This window comes from Polypterus senegalus, chromosome 12 (genome assembly GCF_016835505.1).
Source record: "Polypterus senegalus isolate Bchr_013 chromosome 12, ASM1683550v1, whole genome shotgun sequence".
In the NCBI taxonomy this organism is placed as follows: domain Eukaryota; kingdom Metazoa; phylum Chordata; class Cladistia; order Polypteriformes; family Polypteridae; genus Polypterus; species Polypterus senegalus.
In genome coordinates this window covers 71,933,866-71,948,824 of record NC_053165.1, presented here as the reverse complement: position 1 = coordinate 71,948,824, position 14,959 = coordinate 71,933,866, and the positions used below count along the sequence as shown (strand labels likewise).

Here is a 14,959-nt window from a genome sequence, read left to right as displayed (position 1 = left end):
TTGATAAAATACACATTAACATTATCAGAATGAACAGGAATGGCCTGACCGATGTGAGGTGAGTAACATACTACCATTCACAAATTCTGGCCAAGAGCATAAAAATCATTTTTAGATTTGACAACAATACTTTTTGTTCCTGCATTGCTCCTCAGTTTCTTCTTCGATTTAAACTATTTAAATATTAGTTAGCATTTGTTGCTGAAACACCAGCATCCATGTTTACTGTTCCTCATAGGTAGCACAAACCCATGGAGCTTGCAAATTGACGTCCTGTCAACTTCTGACTTCCAATACAGTAGAACTCCAAAGAACTCTCAGGATGGTATTCTGCTGCCATCTAGTGGATGAAATAACATACACTCACCTAAAGGATTATTAGGACCACCATACTAATACGGTGTTTGACCTCCTTTCGCCTTCAGAACTGCCTTAATTCTACGTGGCATTGATTCAACAAGGGGCTGAAAGCATTCTTTAGAAATGTTGGCCCATATTGATAGGATAGCATCTTGCAGTTGATGGAGATTTGTGGTGCACATCCAGGGCACGAGGCTCCCGTTCCACCACAAACCAAAGATGCTCTATTGGGTTGAGATCTGGTGACTGTGGGGGCCATTTTAGTACAGTGAACTCATTGTCATGTTCAAGAAACCAATTTGAAATGATTCGAGCTTTGTGACATGGTGCATTATACTGCTGGAAGTAGCCATCAGAGGATGGGTACATGGTGGTCATGAAGGGATGGACATGGTCAGAAACAATGCTCAGGTAGCCCGTGGCATTTAAACGATGCCCAATTGGCACTAAGGGGCCTAAAGTGTGCCAAGAAAACATCCCCCACACCATTACACCACCAGCACCACTGCACAGTGGTAACAAGGCATGATGGATCCATGTTCTCATTCTGTTTACGCCAAATTCTGACTCTACCATTTGAATGTCTCAACAGAAATCGAGACTCATCAGACCAGGCAACATTTTTCCAGTCTTCAACTGTCCAATTTTGTTGCGCTCGTGCAAATTGTAGTGGAGATGAGTGGTACCCGGTGGGGTCTTCTGCTGTTGTAGCCCATCCGCCTCAAGGTTGTGCGTGTTGTGGCTTCATGCTCTTCTATCAGCTTGAATCAGTCGGCCCATTCATTCTCCTCTGACCTCTAGCATCAACACGGCATTTTCGCCCACAGGACTGCCGCATACTGGATGTTTTTCCCTTTTCACACCATTCTTTGTAAACCCTAGAAATGGTTGTGCGTGAAAATCCCAATAACTGAGCAGATTGTGAAATACTCAGACCGGCCCGTCCATGCCACGCTCCAAATTGCTTAAATCACCTTTCTTTCCCATTCTGACATTCAGTTTGGAGTTCTGGAGATTGTCTTGACCAGGACCACACCCCTAAATGCATTGAAGCAACTGCCATGTGATTGGTTGATTAGATAATTGCATTAATGAGAAATTGAACAGGTGTTCCTAATCCATTAGGTGAGTGTATTCTGAAAAACATATTTCTATGCCTTGTACCACTGTATAGTTAACTCTAAGGTTTAATATTCATGAGTGGGGCGGAGCATTCAATTAAAATGCATAAAGGCAGTTGTAGAACAAACTGAAACTGAATCATCGCTCACATTATGAGATTTTGATGAGGACTCTGAGAAAACTCATTAATATTCATGAGTGGGGTGGAGCATTCCATGAAATACGTAAAGGCAGCAGTAGAATGAACTGAAAATGAACCATTGCTGGAATTGTGTGATTGTGATGATGATGTGAATTGGTCTTCAGACATAGAAAGTGAAACTGAAATACAGCAGCACTGCTAATCGTTTCATCACCGCGTGTCTGTCCTGTCATTTCGGGAGTTGGCAAGGTGAATGCCAAATTCGGTCGTACTCCTCTGCCGTACTCTCACAGGAACGTGACGACAAGAGGGCTCGGGAACAAACTGCCAAAATGTGGTGTGGACGCAGAAATGTCAACAATCTTGAAGAAAAATCTGGACAAGATGGGGGGACAGCTTAGCTATTAGCTAAACAAACGGGCAACAAATGGACTGAATGGTCGCCTCTCATTTGTCAGATTTCTCATGTTACCCACGAGGTGCTTCCCCTCACTGTGACAGAACGCTGAAGAATGCAGTGGTCCCACTGCAGGTTCACAAATGCCTGCACAGCATTGACATGTCTGCCTCCACGAAAGAGAGATCGGTGACAGTCTTGTCACTTTTCAACCCACCCTCATACATATATTATCCCACTTCTTAAAGTTTAGCGGACAGTCAGTAAAATGTGGTGTCTAGCCAATGTACCTTTTATGTACGGTGGACCCCTTCACAGAGCTGATTTTTCCATTTGCGTGTGTGCAACGTTTTACTATGCGCCACTTCCAGAGGTCCACGCCCAGGTATTTACGTTGTCAATCCAATCGTGTTTAGTAATTCGGCCAAACGCTCCTGTAAGAGGCAAAAAGTTACACTTCATTTCTCTTCCTGCTTGCTCTTCTTGCTTTGGCCCACCCGCCTGTCTGCCCGGATTCCTTCTCTTCCTCCTCCATTCCTTGTTCTCATAGCACAAGCACAGGTTCTTTTGCTCGTTTGTTTTGAGAGTCTTGTGTGTCCGTCCGTCCGTCCGTCCATCTGCACCTTTCTTGTTTTAAACATAAAACAAAGCAGGTGTCCCATCTGTTGAAAGCCGGGGGTCTGTTTCCCTGATTCTAGTCACCCCTTTTTTTTTTTTTTTCCCTGATTTGTCTTGTAAGCACGTAATGGAAAAGGCAACGTTTCCATTGGATTTGTTATCATGAAGCATGTTTTGTCATGATCATGTCACTAGAAGTATGTAATGTCTTATTTTATGTCTTGCTCTCCCCCTTGTTTTTTTTTTTTTCTCTCACCATCTTTCTTTGGCTGTTCACTGCCATCTTGCTGATTTTGGTTCTCACCTCCTCATCTTTACATGAACTCCTTTCTCTCTTTTTTTATTCTATTTCCTTTGAACCTGTCACTCCCTTTCCCCACTTTTGTTTCTACCCTTTTCCAATCTCTTTTCCTTGCTCCCTTTCTTCTTCTTCTCTCTCTCTCTCTCTCTCTCTCTCTCTTACTCATTCGGCCATAGGAAACTGGCTGACTGTCCTCAGTTGCTGGATGTTGACGACATGGTGCGGATGAGAGAGCCCGATTGGAAGTGTGTTTACACATACATCCAGGAGTTCTACAGGGGACTTGTCCAGAAGGGGCTTGTAAAAACCAAAAACTCCTAGAGTTTCACCCATCCGGCACCTGAGCACACCCTCAAAACATGGTGAGAAATGGCATGGGAAGGAGGGAGGAGGGTCTGTGGGGAGGTTTTGCCCCCCTTTTTCTTTAAACAGGTAGCTTGTCACCTGAGAAATCTGAACCACAAACCTCGCAGGTGAAAATGTTGATGAAGGTTTTCCCTCAAGGGGACGCTGTGTGTAAAAAGTAAATCGAAACGACAAGATGATTTGCAAATCCACTGTGATCGAGGGAGGAATGACACGCTGGAGAGAATAAATGTTGTGGGAGGGCCAAACCCGGTTGTCCCCATTTAATTCTCAAAGGCTCTTTCAGTAGAGAATGAATGGCGTAAATGAAACCAAAAAGCAGATTGACACTTAGGACTTCCAAGTGAGGTCTTTTCGTGGTGAAATTATGGGTGGTGGACCGGAGGGGGCCGAGTCATTTGCCCTCACTGGGTGTCTTCTCAGCACTGTGGAGGGAAGGGTAAAGAACATGACTAGCGCCAGCACCCCCTCTCAACCCAGTGCGGTATTAAGCACAGATGAGCCTGACGGGGTGACCCTCTGACGCACACATTTAATTGAAAATACAGTACTACAAAGGCAAACTTTTCAGATGTTGAAACTGAGAAATGTTATTGTTTTTGTGAAAAATGTCTGCCCATGTTGAATTTGATGTAAGCGATAAGTTTCACAAAAGATGGCACTGGCCAAAAACAGGACTGGTTAAAAAAACAGCATCTCCTAGAAGAACATCTCGCAACGAATGAGGTTCATTGGCATCAGGTCAGCCGCATAATTACAGTGGGTACGGAAACTATTCAGACCCCCTCCAATTTTTCACTCTTTGTTATATTGCAGCCATTTGCTAAAATCATTTAAATTCATTTTTTCCATCATTAATGTACACAAAGAACCCCATACTGACAGACAAAAAAAAAGAATTTTTGAAATTGTTGCAGATTTATTAAAAAAGAAAAACTGAAATATCACATGGTCCTAAGTATTCAGATCCTTTGCTCAGTATTTAGTAGAAGCCCCCTTTTGAGCTAATACAGCCATGAGTCTTCTTGGGAAAGATGCAACAAGTTTTTCACACCTGGATTCTGGGATCCTCTGCAGTTCTGTCAGGTTGGATGGGTAAACGTTGGTGGACAGCCATTTTTCGGTCTCTCCAGAGATGCTCAATTGGGTTTAAGTCAGGGCTCTGGCTGGGCCATTCAAGAACAGTCACAGAGTTGTTGTGAAGCCACTCCTTCATTATTTTAGCTGTGTGCTTAGGGTCATTGTCTTGTTGGAAGGTAAACCTTCGGCCCAGTCTGAGGTCCTTGGCACTCTGGAGAAGGTTTTTGTCCAGGATATCCCTGTACTTGGCCGCATTCATCTTTCCCTCGATTGCAACCAGTCGTCCTGTCCCTGCAGCTGAAAAACACCCCACAGCATGATGCTGCCACCGCCATGCTTCACTGTAGAGACTGTATTGGACAAGTGATGTGATATTTCAGTTTTTCTTTTTTAATAAATCTGCAACAACTTCAAAAAATTTTTTTGTCGCTCAATATGGGGTGCTGTGTGTACATTAATGAGGAAAAAAATAAATTTAAATGATTTTAGCAAATGACTGCAAAATAACAAAGAGTGAAAAATTGAAGGGGGTCTGAATACTTTCCGTACCCACTGTAGGTATAAAAAGGGCATTGCAGAGGGGCAGAGTCTCTTAGAAGTAAAGGTGGGGAGGGGCTTGGCACTCCGTAAAAGACTAGCCAGGCCGGTAACCTTACATCAAGCGTAGTCACGTGGGGTCAGATGTAACGTTTAAACGACAATACACGTCTTAGAAAGTGTGTAGTGAAGGGCAGCCAAATCCAGTGCTGCAAAGGCTCCGCCCACAGGGCCTCTTCCCAGTTCCTTCAGTCTGTGCACTCAACTAATCTAGTCGGGGTTCAGGGAAAAGAGTGAAAGAAAGTGAATAACAGGAAGCTGAAGCTGCTGTTACTGCGGTGGGCTTGCACCCTGCCTGGGGTTTGTTTCCTGCCATGCGCCCTGTGTTGGCTGGGATTGGCTCCAGCAGACCTCCATGACCCTGTGTTAGGATATAACGGGTTGGATAATGGTTGGATGAAACTGCTGTTATCCATTCAGGAGGCAAAGCAGGGAAACTTGTCCGGTGGTCTGACAAATTAAAATTTGAAATCCTGGACTCTGTGTCCTCGAGGCCAAAGACAAGAGGGACCACCTCAGCTTCCATAAAGTGCATGAGTGAATATCTGGGTAGACACCATGAGTGCCGAACGTTGATATCTGCAGGATTCGAGGGAACTTGTGCTGCCGTCCAGACGACGCCACCTTCAGGGCAGACAATGTGATGAAGGCATGGAAAGAGTGCTCAACTGCCTGTCACGGGCAGAGGAAGACCCCCCAAAAAGCCAGTGAGCAGCTGAAACCCAAGATCAGGCAAGAATGGGACGACATTTCACTTAACATAACAAAACTGCAGCCGCTGGCCTCCTTAGCCAGCCCTCAAAACGTACACAGAGTGGCATTAAAAGGCGACAACACGGCGAGTGCCAGACGGGACCCCCATGCCAACTTTTTTTTTTGGAAACGTGTAGCTGGCATCCAATTCATAATGATGTTTCTCTGTTTCCACGTGTCATCTTTGCTCCTTTTCCAGTGGTTTGCAAATCATTGCCCTCTGCTTTGACGTTCATTCCCCACAGCGTCCCAGCGGGGTTTGTACCTGTTAAGCATATTTGCACTGTTATGTAATGCAACAATGAGGAAGCCAACTTGTGTGTTTTAGCTAAGTTGAGATAATTCTGGTGCCTGGTTAACCGAGGAATGTCACATGATTGAAGTTAGCGTGGCTGCATAATGACGAGCGTGTGCTTTGAATTACGCAGAAACGCAGGATGCCACCGTATTGACTTGTACTCCATGTTGTGCTGTTAGTATAAAATTTGAAAACTTATTTTCTTAATGTTGGTTTTTTTTTTTTTAATTGTCTTAGTATTTAACTTGACAGGAATCTAAGGTCCCGTCAGGCCTGCTCATGAATGCTTCTCACCCTGCCGGGTTCCCATGGAAACAGAAACAAATATACAAATGTTGAATTATTATTATATATATATATATTTTCCGTTCTTAAAATGAAGAGCTTGCTGTGTTAACAAGAAGGACTTGGTGCAGTTGAACATAAACACTTCCAGACCGCGCGGCCAGCTCTCCATCATTTGGCGGACCGAGCTGCGCGTGTTAATCCACATCGCCATACTTGGCTGTTACTGTCGCGCTGCTGTTACTCAGATTGCCGTTTAAAAATAGAATAAGGGTCGACTACCGCGGATGTATGCATTTTTCACTTTCTGCGTATTGTGCTGTAGATTTAGTTTGAAATGAATCAATGCTTAATGACCGCATAGTGACAAAGTGAAAACTGTAATTCAAAAAGTGGAATCTCTCCTTCCTAGAAGCTTTCGGACCCTTCATTCAGTTTTTTTTTCCCAGTAGCCCTTCTAACAGAAATTCCAGCTCTGAGTGCTCTTGACGAAGCCTCTGCAAGCTTGGCACACCTGCATTTGGGCAGGCAATCCTCTCATCCTCCATGAAGTTGTTGAGAGAGACAGTTGGAGTCGGGGGATGATTAGGGGGTCAGAATGACAAGGCCAGGACATTGGGACACACCCTACTGTTTCTGAAGGATGCCTAGGGAGACCCTTTATGACCACAGAGTGTCAGGAGCTTGGTTTTACATCTCATCTTTCCCCCAATTCTGACCAGCTCCCTGTGCCTTCCGCCAAGGAGCAGCCCACCTATAGCATAATGCTGCTTTCTCCAGCACTTCAGGTCATTGACCTATCACCCCAGCCAGAGGTCACAGGTTTTCTTCAAGGACCTCTTTGTACTTCATGGCATTCATCCTTCTTTCAAGGCAGACCAGTCTTCCTGTCCTTGTCCCCCATAACATGATGCTGCCACCACCCTGACTTGTCCTTATGCCACCCCTTTCTTCAACTCCATGCACCCATGCTTTATAGGGTTTAGGTCTGGGCCACTCAAGGACACTTGGAGACTTGTCCCCGTGCCACTCCAGGATTGCCTTGACTGTATGCTTCTGGTCATTGACCCCTCACTCCCGTCTGAGGTCGCTGCTTCATTTTCCCGCATTCATCCTTCCCTCAAGTGTGTCAACACTTCCTGTCCATACAGCATGACGCAGCCGCCACCACATATCGTTGTAGAGATGGTATTAGGCAGGTGGTGAGCAGTGCCTGGTCTTCATCAGATGTAGTGCTTGGAGTTCTGACCAGAGAGTCCAAATTTTGTCTCATTAGCCCAGACAGTCTTTTCCCTCCACTCTCCGAGTCCTTCAGACGATGTCTGCCAAGAGCTGCTTTCATGCAGTTACTCTACCATAAGTGCCCTATGGATGGAGTGCTGCTAAGATGGCCGTCCTTCAGGCAGGTTCTCACATCCCAAGAGCAGGTTTTGAGTGTCCATTGGGTTCTGGGTCACCTACCAGATCAAAGCCCTTTCTGTTCAGGTACTCCGTTTGACCAGATGGCCAACTCTAGGAAGAGTCCTAGTGGTTCCTGACTTCTTCCATTACATAATTCTTTTTGTGACCACTATGTTAGCTTTAGAAATGGTTTGACCCCCTTGACCCGATCTGTGCCTCACCACAATTTGATCATGGAGGTCTACATAGAGGTGCTTCATAGCTCATTTGTGGTCACTGTCATTGTCCTTTAAACAATGTTTGGGATGAGAATGGAACACATTGAAGGCACACATGCATCCCCTCCCTCCATCTTCCTAACCTGCTAATCCAGGCCAGGCAGTGAGGGTCTCTCCCAGAAAGCATTGGGTGCAAGGCAGGGACAGACGATCCCAGGGCAGAGTGAACACACACACAGGCCTATGTCTCGCTTCATGGTGCGAGTCCACTAGCTTTGAGGGTGGTATCTGGGACTGCGAATGGGTGGAGCTATGCCACTATGCAGAGAGGGCGGGGCCTGTGTCAGAGAGAGGTCAGCTGACATCACCAGGGAAGTGCACCATGTGACTAACGGGTGGAGCTCTCTGTTTAGCTCACCCCACAAAACATTTGCCTCTGAGCCAGCGGATGGGGGTTTAGAGCAAATCATGGAAATGGGGGGGCGAGTCCACGGCAATTCAATTGGCATTGTGGGTGGAATTGGCACGGTGGACGGGTGAAGTGTAGTGAGGGCTGTCGCACACAGAGAGAGAGTGAGGGGGAGTCAACAGGGAAGCCCACCGCTCACAGAGATCAGAGTCGCACTCTGCGTGTCTGGCGGATGGCGCTCTCCAGTTAGCTCACAGGGAAAAGCGCTCGCCTCTGAGCCAGAGAACAATGTGGTGGTGGATTGGCAACGCTATATTGACTCGGGTGTTTGTGTGTGTCTGCCCCGCGATAGACCAGCACCCTCTCCAGGGTGTTTGTTCCTGCCTTGCGCCCCATGCTGTCTGGGATGGCTCCAGCACCCCCAATGACCCCCTTCAGGACTAACAGGTTGGAAACTGACTGGCTGTTTTCGAGTCGAGTCTTTATTTAAGGGAAAAAAGTGTCTCGGCCGTACTGCTGCCTGACCCCCTTTATGTTAATTTGAGTTAACGGATGCTGGCTGTTCTACGGTGTGCACCTTAACTCCATAAATGGATTGTGTGTGTGTGTAATGAGGTCTTCTAAGAAAAGTAAGGGCTGCTTTTGTTTAAACAGAAATCTACATTCTAATGAGCTACCAGCTTTCAAGCAGCACCTCCTAATCCTTTAGGTTTTCGTTGGCACCCCCACCGGACCCCCATGGTGCTGAGCAGCAGGTATGAAGTCCTCTACATGTTTTTGTTTTTCTCCCCACCATAAGTGCAGGACGTTTTTGCTAGCAGTTCATCTTCGCTAAACCCGTGGAAGTGGAATAAACATTACCTTGTAGGGACCTGCGCTGGAAAACTCGCAAGTACACAGCGGCATGGGCGTGGGGGGGCACAGCTTCTCCTTAAAAAGTCGTGCGGGAGGAACGCTTGGATGAACCTCTGGCTTTTTCACACGTGTGCGACTCGTTCTTCAGCTTGGTTTTTGGTCGGACGTTCAAATTGGTGGGGAGGGTTGGGTTGGCTAGCAGGGGGCACTGCATTGACTGCACTCAGTCGTAACTGCGGTGTCTTCATTCCTCTCCCTTTCTCTCTCCATGCGTAGACACAAGGAGGCCGCTTCGAGTACTCAGTTTGAATGTAATGATGGGCTAATCCGGTTTTCCAGCCTAAAATAGTTTTATTTGTGTCGGGTACTTGAGCTTTAACTTAAGGTGAGTTTTTGATTCCGTCAAAATGAAATGGAATAATTCGACCAATGTTGACAAACAGTCTGGGCTTTTATGACAGAGTAATAATACTTCGTAATGTGTGACATTGCTCATATAGGGAGAATTATAAAAGAAGTCCGGCTTCTTAAATCAATAAATTGCAACCACAAGGGGGCGCCAAAACAGAGATACTGCAGTAGCCAACGCAATCCCAGGTTTAAATATAGGAGTGTAAGACCCCTTAAAAATCCCAAATTTCCTTCCACCTCGGAGAGAGCGTTACCCCCTGCCCTCCCGTCGGTGACTTGTCTAAGGCTGTCTTTCAAAGCCGACTTCGGAAACTGCGGATAGGAGGGCACTCCTCCCCAGACAATGTCGTCTGGTGGTCCCAGAAAACTGCCACATGTGTGTACATGAAGCAGTTTCTCTACGCTGCCCATTTGTGTGTTATTTTCTTTAAATATAGATATATGGAGGAAGGATGGGCATCCTGGTTGGAGTGGAGGATGAATTGTTGATTCCCCCACCCTCCCAAACCAACAACCCCGAAATGACCACACTTAGAAACAGGGAAACGTATCTCACAACGCTGCACATCACTCAGGCGGCGCAGCCCAGTGGTTGAGAAGCCCAGCCCTATGTGGACCCAAGGCTTTGTGCCACTCTGTACCAGCTGTAACCACAAAGGGAAGCCCAGTTAGCCCCAAACCTCAGACACAATATTTCTCAACATAGTCTCGGGTTTAAATAAAGAACTTGATTGCACAAAAATCTCACCAAGCGTGCCTGCTGTAACCCCCAGACTCCCATTATAAGCTGGACCCGCTGCCATATTTTGTACCCCTGGAAACACTTTCACGGAGACCCGCTCCCCTTAGCACCATCAAACAGCATCCAGGGTTGCACTTCCAGACTCCCATTTACCCTGTGGTTAGGTGGTACTGCCAACTGGTTCCATCTTCCACGAAGATCAAACCTTAGTGTGTGAACATTTGATAAAACCAGACAACCTCCTGGGGGGTATTTAACTTTTTCACATGAGAGCTTAGGTATCCCATGACTGTTGAGAAGTGCATGACTGTAATCTTTAATACGGCGTGTGAATCCAATGAGTTTATGGCGTCTTTGGGCAGCTGCAGGTTTGTGGCGGAGCTTGGTCTCCCTCTTGTGGCTTCCTTGAGAACTGCACGCGGAGAGACGCAGTGCGCCTTTCTTTAATATTTTCAAGGCCCTTAACTCAAATGAGTGTGTTTATTTGCACACACACGTATCCAGATTCAAATTAATAACCCAATTACGGCAGAATCCTGTTTTCTGAAACTTTTGCGTTTTCACATGCCATTGATCTTCTGGAGTTCTCCTTTGGCAAAACCACTTGACGTTATTAAGCTGCTTAAAAAATAGTTAAATGTCCTCAACGGCCACCATGAATCCAAAAATAAGCATGACGCCTGTGGTCATATTCTTGTTTTTTTTTATGAACATGTTTATTCAAATTGGTGCTTTATTTGTAATTTACTGTTACAGGATTTGCACACCGCACAATCCTTGTGCCATTGAGCCCAGATATGTGATAATAATCAGCTTGTCAACATAAATTCCGCAATTTCTGAAATATTGAGACCGATTATTTCAGCCAGGAGAAGGAATGATGCGATCGCCTAGTCACCTTTGTCGGCGCGTCTACCCACGGCTGCTGAAAACGAGTACGAAGAAAACACGAGCTGGCCCACAGACCGCCACGGACATGCGCAGTCCTATAAAATCACAAACAGTACCCCGGTTAAGTGCTTATGTAGTCGCATACTGTAACTGGGTTATTCATAGAGAAACATGTCTCGCTTAACCGGGTTTCTCCTAAGGGTTTACATGTCCTTTTAGAAACCGGTTTTATTGTGAATAATCGGGTTACTGAGGCGCGTATCTACACGCTGTGGGAGGAGAGAGAGGATAGAAGTTGGCGCTGATACGGAGCCCTGCTGCACCCCCCTACATGGCAAAACACCTCAAGATTAGGACCCGGGTGCAGCCATGGTCACCCGAGTGACACCTCAGCACCACACTAATTCAGATGGAATTAGAACAGTGTGAATTTTTATGGTGACTGGAGTGGCAATTCTGCCACCAAACCCCGCCCCCGGTTTTTCCCTGCTGGATGCAGATTAACGTCGCACCCAGGACGGGGCAATGGCAGGTTAAAGGCCAGGCCCAATGGGGGTAGAGTGACCTCTGGTGTTTATAGGATGTGAACCTGCAACAGGGCAGATCCCTAACCTCAGAGCCACCACTCTGCTGTGGGACGGATGAGTCAAAATGTATTGAGGTGCCAACTGGGTGGCCCCTTTGAATTCTGCAATTATGCAAGTGCTTGAGGGCACATCATGGAAAACAGAGTAAGCAGCCCTGTTGGCTCTAAGAAAAGGTGTGTCGTAGGGAGCTCTGTCCTCCCACCAAGTCCGGTTTCCCAACGAGACGTCGGACATTTATAGCCCTGCGGCTGGAGTGGGCGGGGTTATTTTCCTTTCAAGGGGTCGTCTTCTCGCTACTGTAGAGGAGGAGAGATAAAAACAAAAGACGAGGCTGTTGACCACTGCGCCCCCTCTCGCCCTAATGGGGTATTATATAGCTGTGAATGAGCCACGAGGGTCTTCCTGTGATCTGTATGTATGATGCAGTGCGTGCTAAGGGTTTTAAAGATCTTCTCCAGATTCCTAGGTATAAAGGGCATTGTATTTAAAAAGAGGGGATGATTTTACAAATTTACAGTTTTTTGTTTTCGCGTACCTGGAAGTGAGAAGGATTCCGCCATACTGCACCAAGTCCTTCCTGCCTCTAAAGATGTCATTTGTGTTTTTTTTTTTTTTTTTTTTTTTTTTTTTGCGGTCTTTACGGTCAACGCGACAAAGTTCACTTTTGAGTCGCGTTTTGGTGCCCAGCTCATTCTCTGCTGTCTCTCTCGTAGAGCCTTTGCACACTGCGATCCTCTCCTTGAAGTGGAAGACATGATGATCATGGGGAAGAGGCCTGATCCCAAATGCGTGTTTACATATGTGCAGTCCCTCGTCAACCATTTGCGCCGCTACGAGCTGGCCTGTCGTGGATACTCGGATCTCTGAGCGCGGCGACTCCTGCTGCCTTCCGACGCCTGGACCTCCAGCCCTGTTTGGCGGAAACTCATCAGCCGTCTCCGTGTTTGATATCCCGGCTTACCGAAGTTCTCCCAACTTACAAGCACCTGCTCCCGAGGTGGCCGAGTAGCGCAGATTTAGATTGCCGAGATGTGTCGGAGGACCGGGCGAGGGGTGGGGTCAAGGGGCGTCCGGTGGGTTTGCACACCTTCTTACCATGCCAGGCACGAAGCGCGTCACCCGTATAGGAAAGCAAAAGCCATTTTTTTAGCAAGCGTTTTGCTTTAGCGTAACTTATTTAAATTGTGCATGTTTTAGCATCCGGGGTGCTTTTGCCTTTCTCTTTTTAATTGAAAGGAAAAAAAAATAAAAATGACGATTGTTGTGCACACTGGCACAGAGGAACGACGCCATTTCCGCTGCTGCCATGGCAACGCTGCCTCCGCTCTGTATGGACACTCGCGCTCGCCGATGTCGTAGAGGTGGATTTGCGCGTCTGTCTTCCTGACTGAAATGTTTTAATCCCTCCGAAAGTTTTATGAAGCAGACGACAGGCATTTTCGGTTTCTTTTTCACCGGCGTTTTTTTTTTTTGTCATTTCAGTACGTTGCACGTGGACAAACTTAGGCAATGAAATGTTTGGCTGTTTGTTTTTTTTAATATTTGGTTTTTAAATATTTGTGTATTTTTGTATGTTATTTTGTCACTTGTTTTAACTTGTAGCGGTTTTATATTTACGGAACACTTAATTTATCTCGTGTGCTCAACTGTGATGTGTTAATGCAAGTATTTGATTAGACGCCACAGCGCTACGGAGACCTTGACACACCTGTAAACACTTCACACCACAAGGGAAAGTCGGAGTTGATTAATTAATAAATAAATAAATAAAAGTTTTCCTACGTTTTTGCCAGTACTTCTGTTTTGTTTGCTTTTTTGGGGGGCGGGGTGGCGGCCCTCTCTTCCTGTGTGTGTCTCAATGATGTGGCTGGGTGCACAAACTGGAAATATTTGCATGATTGTCCAGATCGCCCTTTGGCGGGCCGGGAATCCAAAATTTAATACAAGATACTGAGGCAAGTCAGCCAGTGGGTGGATCTCCAGGCCAGGAATGACAGCCCTACTAAATGAGAGGGGGCGGGGGGGTAGGGGGAGGAGATATTGGGAGCACCACCAGGCGGTTTGTCCCACAAAGTTTGACTGGTTAGGAACTCCTGAGGCACAGCTCTGTCCGACAGGTCTCTTTCAGGGGGCGGAGCTCAGAGTTTGAGTCTACTAGAAGGGGCGGTGCCAGTTGCCCTCATTGGGCCGTTTCTCAATGCTGTGGGGAGTGAAGGAGGTCACGGTGTTGGCGATGGCGCCCCCTCTCCTCCCGGTGGGTCATTACCTTCCTCGATAGAGCCTGTGATGAGGTCCTCCGCCTGGCATGCTTGATAATGGATTAATGAGTGTTTTTAAAATAAAAAGTTTGCTGTTTAAATTTCTGGATGTATTAAGGTAAGGTCTATTTCAAAGCCTATGCTAATTATGACTTTAGTTTTAATTTGCTTTATTATTAATAATTGTTTACATTTAATATATTGCTTTTCTCACTACTCAAAGTGCTTCAGGGAGTGGGGATCCACGTCAGCCACCACTGAGGTGCAGCATTTATCTGGATGATGCTATGGCAGCCATTTTTGTGCCAATACACTGACCATACATTAGCTATTAGGTGGGTGACAGGGTGGGAGAGAAACTAGTTAGAAACTGGGGATTATTAGGGGGTCAGAATATACAAAGCCATAGCTGGTAATTTAGCCAGGACATCAGGATACTGTTTAGGAAGGATATCCAGGGATCTTTTATGACCACAGAGAGTTAGGACCTTGGCTTTATGTCTCATCTGAAGGATGGAGCCATTTGTACAGCACAGTGTCCCTATCAAAACACTGGGGCATTGGGATCCATGCAAAGACCACAGGGTAAGCGCACCCTGCTGGCCTCACCAACATCTCTTCCAGCAACACTCCAAGCTTTTCCTAGAGGGTCTCCCATCCAAGTACTGGCTGTTCCTGAACATGCTTGGCTTCAGATGGATGACCTCTTCTGAAGCACAGATTGCTGGCTACTAGTGAAATGTGCAAACCCACTGTCCTAAAATAAGGGTGGTTCATGTAGCAGAAGCTGACCTCCTTTGTTCTGGCAACGCATTCATTTGTGCAGAGCTCTGCCGCAGGCACAGTGGGTGGTGTGGTCGTGTTTCCC

General features: G+C 46.4%; 1 protein-coding gene across 4 annotated transcripts in view; it reads left to right on the top strand.

Moving 5' to 3' along the window:
• Positions 1-13,628, top strand: part of smtnb (smoothelin b) — a 121,194-nt gene extending 107,566 nt beyond the window's left edge. For 3 of the 4 annotated variants that reach the window (XM_039772219.1, XM_039772217.1, XM_039772220.1), the window contains one exon: positions 12,547-13,628. In XM_039772219.1, the coding sequence (XP_039628153.1) occupies positions 12,547-12,700 (154 nt within the window). In that variant the 3' untranslated portion in view covers positions 12,701-13,628. Of the gene's footprint in view, positions 1-3,116; positions 3,303-12,546 lie in introns of all 4 variants that reach the window. The other variant, XM_039772218.1, reaches the window with a different exon arrangement.
• The last annotated feature ends 1,331 nt before the right edge of the window (positions 13,629-14,959 follow it).